The sequence below is a fragment of the Canis lupus genome, chromosome 8 (genome assembly GCF_003254725.2).
Source record: "Canis lupus dingo isolate Sandy chromosome 8, ASM325472v2, whole genome shotgun sequence".
NCBI lineage: Eukaryota > Metazoa > Chordata > Mammalia > Carnivora > Canidae > Canis > Canis lupus.
This window is the reverse complement of record NC_064250.1, coordinates 46,439,038-46,452,473: the sequence shown is the minus strand read 5'-3', so window position 1 is coordinate 46,452,473 and position 13,436 is coordinate 46,439,038. Positions and strand designations below refer to the sequence as shown.

General features: G+C 42.9%; 1 protein-coding gene across 8 annotated transcripts in view; it reads right to left on the bottom strand.

The window, feature by feature from the left end:
- The window catches only part of DCAF4 (DDB1 and CUL4 associated factor 4), a 29,923-nt gene that overhangs the window by 16,244 nt on the left and 243 nt on the right, over positions 1 to 13,436 (bottom strand). For 2 of the 8 annotated variants that reach the window (XM_025443762.3, XM_025443768.3), the window contains exons 2-4: positions 2,902 to 3,016; positions 2,052 to 2,245; positions 1,738 to 1,834 (exon numbers count right to left, since the gene is read on the bottom strand). In XM_025443762.3, the coding sequence (XP_025299547.1) occupies positions 1,738 to 1,826 (89 nt within the window). In that variant the 5' untranslated portion in view covers positions 1,827 to 1,834; positions 2,052 to 2,245; positions 2,902 to 3,016. Of the gene's footprint in view, positions 1 to 1,737; positions 1,835 to 2,051; positions 2,246 to 2,901; positions 3,017 to 10,240; positions 10,764 to 12,637; positions 12,872 to 13,082; positions 13,214 to 13,436 lie in introns of those variants that run through there. The other 6 variants (XM_025443767.3, XM_049113691.1, XM_025443765.3 and 3 more) reach the window with 5 other exon arrangements.

The window sequence follows — 13,436 nt, the reverse complement described above, 5'->3', positions numbered from 1 at the left end:
GCCAATAAGAATATTACCAGCTGGGCTCATTTGTCAGCTCAACAGCAGTTACAAGGCCAGGTGCATTTTATTCTTTATTGGATTTAGCAGTAGGCTAAATCACCTAACAGATGGAAAAATTGGGGGGTCAGAGCATAGAGGTGATTTGCTCAGTTAATACTGGGATAGTGCCATGGTTTGAACACTTGATTTGTGAAGCTACAAGCAGATTCTGTGGCAATTACAGGCTGAAGGATATAATGATAGAGCAAAACACCTAATTTTAGAATCCTGAAAAAATCTGCTTCAAAATCAAGAACTTCCTCCCCAACCCCCAAAGGAATACAAATGGAATAACTAGGCTGAAGAGATGAAAGAACTTTCTCTTTTGTCTGTAAATACTAACTACATAGTTTCAGAGAAAATTATTCATTCTCCCTTTTTATGGCCCAGAGCTTTCTGAAGCAGCTCAACTGTAATCAGCAGCAAGAGGAGGAAGGATTAAGGGTTATGACAAATGTCTACATTTCTAGTCCAAGGACTGCTGCTCCATTCTTTCCACAAAGCCCAGAAGGTGGCTGTCCAGCATGTTTCCACATGACTCTGCCAAAGCAGAGTTGCGACTCCTTTTTGCACAGATCATATTTTGCTACACGTTGTACTCTTGTGGGAAGGTGTGGGGCCCAAAAAATATCCATAGTTCTCCTTACAAAACATACAAACACTGGGCATCATCCTGATCATTCTACAACATGGGTCAAGTCTGCGACTCTGGCCTAAGAGTAATAGATTTATTCTGCTCCTAATGAGGCCCACTGTGTATGAAGGGCCTATTTTGAGCCAGGCAGCCCATCAGAGGCTTTCCATACAGTATTGCAAACCTCATAAGTAATACTTCTCTTTTGTACAAGAGTGACCAAAAGGATTAAGTAATTTGCCCAAATTCACATAGGCAAAAGCAATGTCAAACATTTTAATGGTTTTTGTTATTGTTTGGGTTCATGTGTTGTAGGAAGCATCTTGGTATTTGGCATCTTCTGACTGTCCATGTTAGGAGGAGGTCTGAAGTGTGGAGAAGTTTTGAGACTGCTGGCACGCAGTCCTCCTCTGGTGCAAAGACTTCTGCATGAAGGAAATACAATCTAGTCTCGGCCCAAGATACCCACCCACACCAGAAGACATCTCTTCATAGTTCAGGGCCAATAGGACTTCTGGCCATAAGAACAGTAAGAGTGGAAAAGGTTTGCACCGGGGACTTCAACTCAGTATAGGTTAAGTTTAACTTTCTAAGCTGAGTAGTGGGTATATGATGTTCATTGTAATATTTTGTACACTTTTGTGTTTATTAAATGCAGTATTATATATTTAGCCTTTCTATGATCTTGGGCTGAATTAGCTATTTTCATTGGCTAGGAAAAGAGAGAGAGAGAGAGAGAGAGAGAGGGAAAAAGTCTGCAAACTAGAAAAACAGCTCTCCAGTTCTACCTGATAATGTCTTACTTCTAAGCCTCTGGCTAGTGCTCTGGCCAGAGGTCATGGTCACTCTGGAAAGAAAGAAGAGTGTGGCTGTATCTCCTCATTACTCCAAGTGTGGCAGGCAGGCTGACTTCCAGCAGCGGCACCCTCTAGGATCTTGTTAGAGATGCAGACTCTTCTTGGGCCCCAGCTCAGACCCCGCATTGTGGTGAGAACCATGGTGACTCCCACACAACCAAGGGGTGCCACAGTGCTAGAGGGGCCCCGGGCAGCAGCACTTGCCTCTCATCAGAACCATGCTGTCTGAGCCGAGAGTTCTGCTGGTGGCTCCTTCTCCCACGTCTTCTATTCTGCCAGTTGTTTTTATACATTTCTGCTCCTAAGAGAGAAAAAAAGAAAGTTCACATACAAATGTGTGTGTGTGCACATGCACGTGCTTTTCTGTTTGCTTCTTGATATTTCCTTCATGCTCAGAGCTAGGCAAGAGGATGGCCCAACTTGGGTTCTCACCAGAGCCACCACACCACACCTACAAAGGGCCGCTTCCAGGTGGAGACACCGAGGAAAGCCCATGCTTCTGTAGCCACTTCTCTTACCTCACCGTTGATACCTGGCCTGCCAATCTGCCGACCTCTGGTTCCTTGGGTCACTGTGTGAGGTGATGACAGATTCTCACAATTACATTAGATGGCAGTTGAGGCCGGCATGAGAACTCTTAGGTTATTCTTCTTTCTTTTCTTTACCAGATAACACCAGAGCATATAATTTTTCTTTCAGTCCACACACATCCCTATTTATAGAGAATAGATGACAGTGAACACTTTCTCCTACACAATTCCAGTACTGGGCAGGGAAAACTGTGAACATAGTTAAATGAGGGCCAGTGTGTAGGATTTCTCAATGTGCTTTATAAAGGGTTTAGCTTCCTGAAGTATGCAAGCTGTTAAAGGGACAGATGTGCAAATGCATTTTTTAAAGTAAGGAATGAGATAAAAACACTTCTTACTGATAGTGCCACAATATTTCAAGTGGCTTTTTCAAATCTTATCTTGTATAGCCTGAATCTATCTCTTAACCACCAGTTTCAACATTGGGAATCACATTAAGAGTTCTTAAAAAGACCAAACTGTGGTACACGGACTAGTTGCTGTGAGTTCCATGCTTTCTTAACACCTGATTCACATCCCCCCCTCCCCAGCCCCAACTAACAGGAGACAGTGATGACATCTTACTGAATATACTTTTATTTATTTATTTATTTAAACTCAGTATACTTTAAAACCACATTCAAATGCCATCACAAAATTAGAAGAACATTTCTAGGACTGAATGCAACCAAAGAATAGATTAGAAAACTATTTGCTTTTATTTTCCAACTTCTTCTGAATGGGGAATGCTTGTTGGCATCAGCACACCCGAAGTCTGGACTCCTGGTCCAGTACTTACCCAAACATTTTGTGAATTCTGTAACAAAGTCCTCAGTTTGCTTGCTTCAGACAGTCTGCCTCCCCTACTGGGCCATTCCACAACTTGGATTACTTTCAGCAGACGCTCTCCAGTCCTGTGCCAGAATTAATAAGCACTACTAAGCAAAGCATATAGCCATGCTGAGGTGGGGCCATCATAAATGTCTTATTTTCATTCTCTGCTGGGAAATTATGAATTAAACTACTTTAATTATTCCTAGTCGGAGTCACTCCCCACAACTCAGGGTGTTATCCCTGTCCCAAATTCCCTTTCCACTTTCTTCCAATCCTCCTTGTTAGTATAGCTCTCCACCTCATGTAGAAAAGAGATGTTGCCAGGTATGACTATTACAACTTTACCCTTTCTCTTCCACAAGTATCTGCCTTTAATATTTCCAATGGTCTTCCACTTGTCTTGGGGAAACAGGTGTCCTTGTGCCTTTTCCTGGCAAACCCATTCCACCTGGCTGTTGCTCTTATTCCTCCTCAGACTCAACAGACACCTGTTCCCGTATGCTTAACCAATTTCCCCTGTCCTTATATCTCGGCTTATGAACAGGCTCAGGTTTTTAATTTGTATGTGCTCCATCTCCAACCCAAAAGGAAGAAGATATCCTTAGCACATGGTCTATGTGCAGACATCCCATCTATTTCCCTGTCACTCCTCAACCCACTGCAGTCAGGCTACCTTCCTCACCCTTCTGGTAAAATGCTCTTGTGAGGCATTTAACTAATGATCCCCCTACCTGCCAAAGTTAGTGGTCTCTCTTTAAAACATGTGATGCCACAAAGCATCACTCTTCCTTTGGCTTCTGGGAACATTTCTCTTGGTTTTCCCTTTACTTGTCAAACTCATCCTTTTCAAAGGTTTCTCTTGGGTCACCTGTCCTGTGTCTGTCTTCTACTGTCCTAGATCTTTTCACACTTATACCACCATCTCACCTGCCAATGCAGGTTCATCTCTAACCCCTAATACCCCTCCTGGGCATCAACTTCTACTGCCACTATCTACTTCTACGGTGACAGCAGACTCAGCAGGTTCAGAGCCCATGATTTCTCCCTAGTTCTCTGTCTGCTCTTTTACCTATCCATATTTCCCTTCTCTGTAAATATTACTGCTGCCCTCACCCCTGTCCTATAGTACAATAACTTTATTCATTTTCCTAAGCAATCCACTTTCATGGTTCCTAGACACCACATGCATGGGTCTCCCTGAGGATCAATTATCTTAATCTTTATTTAAGAATAAAGTTGTGGGATCCCTGGGTGGCGCAGCGGTTTGGCGCCTGCCTTTGGCCCAGGGCGCGATCCTGGAGACCCGGGATCGAATCCCATGTCGGGCTCCCGGTGCATGGAGCCTGCTTCTCCCTCTCCCTCTGCCTCTCTCTCTCTCTCTCTCTCTCTGGAGCCTGCTTCTCCCTCTCCCTCTGCCTCTCTCTCTCTCTCTCTCTGTGACTATCATAAATAAATAAAAATTAAAAAAAAAAACTTTATAAAAAAAAAGAATAAAGTTGTATTTACTAACTAGTTAAGTTACAAACTAAGAAGAACTATGCAGCAGAAGGGAAATAGGGCCAGTGTTAGAAAAAGAACCCTTATTGACAGATTATTAGCAACTCTATAAAAAGATAATTTCTCTAGATTCCACATTCTGTACATAGGATGTCAGTTTGCTTTAATTGTGAAGTAATGCAGGACTACAGTGAAGAACACATGTAATGGTAAGTCAAAGCAGATCAGGTGGCAGGAGCATGGCATGCCCACACCATTATCCTCCAAAGAGGAGTGGCAAAATCAAGGACATAATAAATAATGAAATAACTGGTGAGCGCTGATTTTGGAATATGTCTGAACCAGTAACTCACACAAGTGCAGGTTCAGGTACTGCAACACAAGGAAAGACTGACGGCATTAACTGACTTAATAAGCAAGATCAAGCCAAAGTCATCTTAAAAGGTCATAATAAATAGAAGTTGACTGAACACAGAAAGGATTAGAGTGGGATGAACTGGTATCTTTTTGTACTTTTAAGAAGCCTATTTCAGGGGTGGGGAGTGTCTTCCCCGAATGCAGACATAGTTCACTCTCAGTACCCACTTTATGCATTATGCTTGCTTGCCCTTATCACTCTGTACTAAACTTTGTAGTCCCATCTCAGATTAACATAACATGAATTCTCTAAGCAAAGACCCTGCCTTGTTCCTTCTGTTCCTAGCACTCATGACCTACTTGTTCTCAGTAAATGTTCACTGAACTAAACAAAAAACAAAACAACCTCACAACTACTTTAAAATTCCAGGTAGCCCCTTTTTGCTCTAGGCATTTTCATTTACAAAGTCAAACATGATTTAACTTTTTGGAAAATGACTAGGCAATACTTATCAAGTAACTTATAAATGTACAAGCCTTGTGTTGGGAATGGATCTTAAAAAATAATCCAAAAGACTATAAAAATTACAACTTCACAATCACTTTATGAGGCTAGTATTACCCTATTACCAAAACTGAAGACATCGCAAGAAAACTACTTATCAATATACCCATGACACAGACACACAAAATGCTAACAAACCAAATCCAGGAGCATATAAAAAGGATTATACATGATGAGCAAGCAGAATTTATCTCAGGAATATAAGGTTGATTCAACGTAGTAAAATCAATCAATGTAATACAGCATATTAACAGAATACATGGAAGGGAAAACCCCACATGATTTCAATAGATACAGAAAGGGCATTGGGTAAAATCCAATGGCCTCTCATGATTAAAAGCTAGAAATAGAAGGTAACTTCCTCAACTTGATAAAGGGCATCTACAAAAAAAACCCAAAGCTAACATCACACTTAATGGTCAAAGAGTGCAAGTTTCCTCCCCAAGATCAGGAACAAGTCAAGGATGTCTGTTCTCACCACTTCCATTCAACACTATACTGGGAGTTCTAGTCAACGGCAATTAGTCAAGAAAAAGAAATAAAAGGCACTCAAACAGGAAAATAAAAAGTACTTCTATTTGTAGCTGGCATGATCTTATATAGAGAAAATCCTAAAAAATCAACAGCAAAACTATTAGAGGGGATACATGAATTATATAAGGTTGCAGGATACAATCTGAAAATGAAAGAAACAATTCCATTTACAGTAACATCAAAAAACTATAAATTACTTAGAAATACATATAATATGGTAAGTGGGTAACTTGTACATTGAAACTATAAAACACTATGAAAGAAATTAAAGAGGACCCAAGTAAATGGAAACATATCTATGTCATAAATTATAAAACCTAAAATGGCCTCCAAATTGATTTACAGACTTAATGGAATCCCTATCAAAATTCCAATTGCTATTTTTGTAGAAATGGAGCAGCTGATCCTAAAATTCATATGGAAATGCAAGGGGTCCAAAACAGTTAAAAAAAAAAAAAAAAGTCTTGAGAAAGCAAAATTGGAGGACTCACACTTTCCAATTTCAAAACTTAATACAAAGATACAGTAATCAAGATAATGTGGTAGCGGCATAAGGACAGAAACACAGATCACTGGAGTAGAACTGAGAGTCCAAAAATAAACCCACCACAGCTATGTTTTTTTTTTTTTTAAATTTTAAGTGGGCTCCACACCCAATGTAGGACTTGAACTCATGTCCCAGAGATTAAGAGCTGCATGCTCTACTGATGGAAACAGCCAGGCACCCCCCTCAATTGATTTTTGAAAACGATGCCAAGACTATTCAGGAGGTGAAAGTAAAATATTTCAACTACTAGGATAACTGGATATCCACCTGCAAAAGAATGAATTTGGATTCCTACTTCACATCATACATAAGAACTAATTCTAATGGATCTAATATCTAAAACTATAAAACTTAAAAAAAAAGATTTATTTTAGGGAGAAAGAGAACGCATGCAAGATCAGAAGGGGGAGATGGAGAAAATCCCAAGTAAACTCCATGCTGAGCTCAGAGCCCCACATGGGGCTCAATCCTACGACCCTGAGATCATGACCCAAAGCTGAAACCAAGAACTGGATGCTTAACTAGCGCCATCCAGATGCCCCCTAAAAGTATAAAACTCTTAGAAGAAAACAAAGATATAAATCATCATGATCATAGATTAAGTAATGATTCCTTAGATAGAATGCCTGAAGCACAAGAAAAAAATAAAATAAAATAGACCTCATCAAATTAAAAACTTGTGTACATCAAATGATCACTACTAAAAAAGGGGGGAAAAAAAGAGTGAAAAGCCAACTCACAAAATGGAGGAAAATTATCTTTATATTTTTTAAAGATTTACTTACTTATCTGAGAGCAAGAGCACGTGTTCAAATGGGGGAAGGAGGTAGGGAAGGAGAGAATCTCAAGCCGACTCACCACTGAGCATAGAGCCCAACACAGGGCTAAATCTCACTACCCCATGATCATGATCTGAGCTTAAATCAAGAGTCAGGTGCTTAACTGACTGAGCTACCCAAGCACCCCAAGAAAATTATTTTTAAATTCTGTATTTGATAAGGATTTAGTATCCAGAATATATAAATAACCCAACTAAATAATAATAAAACAAAGACATTTTTTTCAGACATACAAATGGCCACTTAGAAAATGAAAAGATGCTCAACATCATTAGTCACTAAGTAGATGCAAATCAAAACCACAGTAAGATATCACTTCATACCTACCAGGGTGGCTACAATCAAAAAAGCAGATAACAAGTATTGGTTGAAGATGTAGAGAAACCTCATACATTACTGGTGGAAGGCAAAATTCTGCAGCCAGTTTGGAAAAAAGTTTGGCAGTTGTTCCAAAGGTTCAACAGTTACATGACTTAGCAAAACCCAGCAGAAATGAAAACACAGAGCTATACAAAAATTTGGTACCATTCATAGCAGCACTATTCATAATTAATTGCCTCAAAGTAGAAACCTAAATTTCCACCGACTGGTGAATGGATAAACCAAATGTGCCACATCTGTACAACAGAGTTCAACCATGAAAAGAGTGAAGTACTGATGCTTGCTACAATGTGGACAAACCTTGAAAACATTATGCTAAATGAAAGTAGCCAGACACAAAGGGATGACACAAAAGGTCACATATTCTATGAATCAATGTACATGAAATCTCCAGAATAGGCAAGTTCAGATACAGAGAGGGAGGAGAGAGGGGGAAGAAGAGGTTGTTTCCAGGGGGCTGAGAGTAGGGGAAGAGAAGGCAGAAAATGGGGAGTGACTAACTGGCACAAAGATCTCTGCACACTCAAAGATTTTTTTTTTTTGAAAGAAGCTTCTTGGGAGACTATTTTTCCGTTATAAGTACGTTCCCTACTCATCCCAAGTTAATTAAGACTCTGATTACATTGTTTTCACAGGCAACATGCCACCAGATTACAACAAACTTTGGTACCAAAAGCAATAGTCACATATACAATACTTTAGTATGCCAGTTTTGTTTTAAAACCAGAATTAGGTTGAATGTGACTTTTATTTAAACTAAAATTTATGCCTGTGCATTCATAAAATACTGATATATTAGTTTCATATTTCCTTTATTCTGTTTGATTACATATACACTGAAAGGTAAACATACAGATCAAATGATGAGACTTCATGTTTCAGTGAAAGTTTAAAAAAAAGAAAACTTGTCTTTTTACTTAACACTGCAAGATAAAGAATTTTTTTAAAATTTTTTAAAATTTATTTATGATAGTCATCACAGAGAGAGAGAGAGAGAGGCAGAGACATAGGCAGAGGGAGAAGCAGGCTCCATTCACCGAGAGCCAGACGTGGGATTCGATCCCGGGTCTCCAGGATCGCGCCCTGGGCCAAAGGCAGGCGCTAAACTGCTGTGCCACCCAGGGATCCCAAGAATTTTTTTTTGAGAGGGGGAGGTTGAGGGACAGAGGGACGAGAGAGAATTATTAAGCAGGCTCCATGCCCAGGACTGAGCCCAATGCAAGACCCAAACTCATAACTGTGAGATCATGACCTGAGCCAAAATGGAGAGTTGGATGTTTCATTGACTGAGACACCCAGGCACCCCATGAAATAGAATTTTTAAATCAGAACAACTAGGTAGGATCCTTTTCTGGAGTTGACCTAAAAGAAACTAACTGAATTGGTAGATTTTTTTTTTTTTTTGGCTTCTGTTATCTACTTACTGTAGCACTTCCAACCAGGAGCAGTGTAATAATGTGAAACACTCTGAAATCCATAATCATTAAAAAAAAAAGGGGGGGGGGGCAGATTATACAAAAAGACCACACATCACAAAGAGGTTAAAATGACTAGGTATATATATTTTTTAAAACTTTCATTTACATCAGCAGAAACTTCCTTAAATTTTCTTCCCCTGTTTTCAATGGTATTTCATTTTGAGGTTTAACATAGCAAGCCAGTATAAAGTTTTACAATTCAGTACAGCAGATCTCTTGACCCACAGTTTCACTTTCCCTGGGTTCAGTTATCCTCCATCAGATCCAGAAGCAGATGATTCTCCTCCGGATGTACCCTCAGATCATCAGGAGATCAGTAACAGCCTAATGCTGTGTCACAACATCTACATGTCGTCTCATCACGTAGGCATTTTATCATCTCACATCATCACAGAAGGGTGAGTACAGTACAAGAAAGTATTTTGAGACAGACCACGTTCACATACCTTGTATCACAGTATATTGTTGTAATTGTTCTATTTTATTACCAGTTATTGTTATTCACCTCTTACTGTGCCTAATTTATAAATTAAACTTTATCACAGGTATGTCTATATAGGAGAAAACATAATAAGTTTTTTTACTATCCATGGTTTTAGGCATCCACTGGGGGCTTTGGAATGTGTCCCCTGGATAAGGGGTAATACTGTAATCCTGGATTCTGAGTCATTTTAAGATGAAAATGGAAAGGAGTATAAGAAAATTTAGTTTTCTTCTGTAACATTTCAATCAACTGCTTGTTGTTCCTTTCTTAGTCAACAGATGGATACCTGTCCTGTTCCAGATACACATTTAGCTGACAGCGATCTCTGAAAACTCTGAATCTAAATTTGTTCTTGTCAGAAACCAGAAAAACAGGACTGCCTAACTCAAGCTCTAACTGAAACCTATTGTTCTTATTTCTTATCATAGTTTTTTGAGGCATTGATAAAGAGGTTTTGCAATGACCAGAACATTTTAACTGCTAGGCCAGAAAAGCCCCCAAAACAACAGAATGCCTAGAAAACCACATCCCACACATCACCTCCCTGCCCACGATCATATGACGCACACATTATAACCCCCCCACCTGTGATCACATGTTCTGTCTGTCTGTTCACACGTACCTCTCTGCACATCTCCTCCTTAGAGGTCAGTCAAGACTTGAGCCTGCCACCTCCTCTGGCTGCTGGCACTTAAATTTCTCTCTTTTCCAAAGAAAGATCTCTTGAGAGAAGTTTATCCAAGTTTGTTCGGCAAGAGTATTGGCAAATCTAGGTAGGAGCTATGCTTTTGATTTGTCCAGCCCTCTCGGTATTCCTGGGGACGGAGCAGTTGGCCTCACGGGGCACCAAAGCTTTCCTGTTGGTTTCTGGAGTTACTGGCTGAGATGGATTGTTGGGTAACACTCTTAACGTTATCTACATGTGGTGGATAATCTAGTGGATACCCAGAGCTTCTGAAAGACCTATAAATCTTCCTCACCAACCTTTGGCACATCTTGGTAGGCAGCTGTGTATACCTCTAATGCTTTGCCGTGAAACAATTTCAATAGTGATAAAATGGAAATACAGTGTTGGTATCCTTTATTTTTTGCTCTTCAGAACTGCCAATAGCTTTCTCCAGATGAAAGCTGTTTGGATAGCATCCACTGTAGCTGCCTGTTTTTTATTTGTTTTTTAAGATTTTATTTATTTATTCATGAGAGACAGAGAGAGAGGCAGGCAGAGACATAGGCAGAGGGAGAAGCAGGCTCCATGCAAGGAGCGCGATGTGGGACTCGATCCCGGGACCGTGGGATCACGCCCTGAGCCGAAGGCAGATGTTCAACCACTGAGCCATCCAGGCATCCCTGTGGCTGCCTGTTTAACTGGGTTCCACCCACATGCCCATAAGATGGGTTTGCAGACTTGTCCTTTCTAATTCAGCTTAGCTTGTCCATTCCTTGCCATTATGGTTGTTGTGAAATCATCCCATTTCATTTTTACCTTGGTTTTAAGAGCTTTCAAAGGTTCACCTCCTCCGGCTCCAAGTATGAACCTCTGCCTTGTTGATAATCCTGAAGTTTGGCAAATTTCGGAGTTTTTCAGGTCCTGCTTCAAATCAAGGATCTCCCTGGGGGGCTCAGCGGTTTAGCGCCTGCCTTCAGCCCAGGGCAGGATCCCGGAGTTCCGGGATCGAGTCCCACATCAGGCTCCCTGAACGGAGCCTGCTTTTCCCTCTGCCTGTGTCTCTGCCTCACGCTCCCTCTGTGTCTCTCGTGAATTAAAAAAAGGGGGGGGGGGTCAGCCCCAGTAGCTCAGCAGTTTAGCGCCGCCTTCGGCCCAGGGTATGATCCTGGAGAGCTGGGATCGAGTCCCATGTCAGGATCACTGCGTGGAGCCTGCTTCTCCCTCTGCCTGTGTCTCTGCCTCTCTCTCTCTCTCTCTGTCTCTCTCATGAATAAAATCTTAAAAAAAAAAAGAAAGCCAATTAAAAAAAAAATAAAACAAAACAAAACAAAACACAAATCTACGATCTCTCTAGTGGCCCAGTTATGGGATCTCCCTGGGAAGGTGGTTTTGCCTTGCAGTGGGACAGTTCTCCCCACAGGAACCTCCAAGATTTGGTAGAGCTCTCCCAAAAGCTTGTGGTTGGAACATCCCAGTTTCTTGGATAACTGGCCCTGCCCCTTTCCCAAGATGCCTACCTTGCTACCTCATGCCTCAGGGTTGTGGGGCAGCCTGGGGGTGGGGGTGGGGTGTCTGCTTAGCAAGGGTGCTGGGAGCCCTCAGGCCTCTGGCTTTCCTTGCTTCAGCCCAGGGCTGAAATTCAGGGAGGGAAGAGGCTCCATATTTTCTACTTAAGACCTCAGGTTGGGAGCCCTGGCAGCTGGGCCTCAACATCTGGCCTGGAGCCCAACAACGTTCCTCTGAATTGCATGGGCTACAGGGTTTTTTTTCTGGGGTGATAAAAATGCTCTGGAAGAAGAACGCGGCGAGAGTCACACAACTTTGTGAATATCCTACAAAACCTACCGAACTGTATCCTTTAAAACGGTGAATTTTACGGTGTGTGAATTATATCTCAAAAACAAAAAAGATTTACTAACTGTAATATTTAAAAGTGAGAAACAGGGCAGCCCAGGTGGCTCAGCGGTTTAGCACCGCCTTCAGCTCAGGGCGTGACCCTGGAGACCTGGTATCGAGTCCCGCGTCAGGCTCCCAGCATGGAGCCTGCTTCTCCCTCTGCCTGTGTCTCTGCCTCTCTGTCTCTCATGAATAAATAAAATCTTAAAAAAAATAAAAATAAAAGTGAGAAACATCCTAAAAAAAAAAAAAAACCACCCAACAGGGTAATTACGATGACGCAGACTCCTGGACTGTAATATGGAAAAGGCGAATGCTGAATAGCTTGTAAGGCCCAACACAAAATGGCCCCTACAAGGAGCTCGCCTTGCCCACCTTGAGTTTTTTTTTGTTTTTTTTTTAATAACTATTTTTACAAATGAGGAAACTGAGGCTTCCAGGTCTAAGTTATCTTACCCAGCAGGACACGAAGCGTGTTGGAAAAGAAATTCCGCCCCTGCCGGTCAGGCCCCGGGGCTGGGTTACCCGCAGAACAACACCTCAACCGTGATTTCCATTGTTATTTAAAACAGAACTTCGCGGGGGGGTGTGTGTGTGTTTGGAATTTTGTTTCCTCCAGGAAGTTTTCACAGATTTCTTTCCTCCCCGTTGTCCGAGTCTAGAGAGGGGGACCGCAGGCCACCCCACGGCCTTGGGGGCAAGCGGCGGAGGCCGGCGGCGGCGGGGGGGGGGTGACGAGGCCTCCGGGACCCCGAGAGCCCGAGGACGTGGGGGGGCTTCCCCGCCGGCTCGCAGCTCGGCCTGCGGGTTCGCACCCGGGCTCCGGCACCGACCAGTGCGGCAGGGAGCGCGCAAGCGAAACCTCACGAGGCCTCCTCCCGCGCCCGACCGAGGCACCCACCTCCCAGGGCTGCAGGGGGGAGACCTGGCTGAGGCGCGCGAGGCAGTTAGCCCGCGCCGAGCTCTCGGCCCACGCTCAGGGAGCGGCAGCCGTTCTCACCGCCTCAACTTTCAGGGACACGGCCGCCGAGGCTCCCCGGTCCCGACACCGGCAGGGGCTGGGGGCCACGCTCAGCAACGGGGCTCAACGGGACGCCCCCTCGGGGTGCCCCCCTCCCCCGCCGCGTTCACGGCTGCAGGACCCAACCGGCCGGACGGGCGGGGCTCCTCACGCCCGCGGGGCCGGCCCAGCCCCCCACCCACGCCACGCTCAGGCCGGCGTCGCACGTGCTCCGCGGCTCCCCGCCCCTTTCTC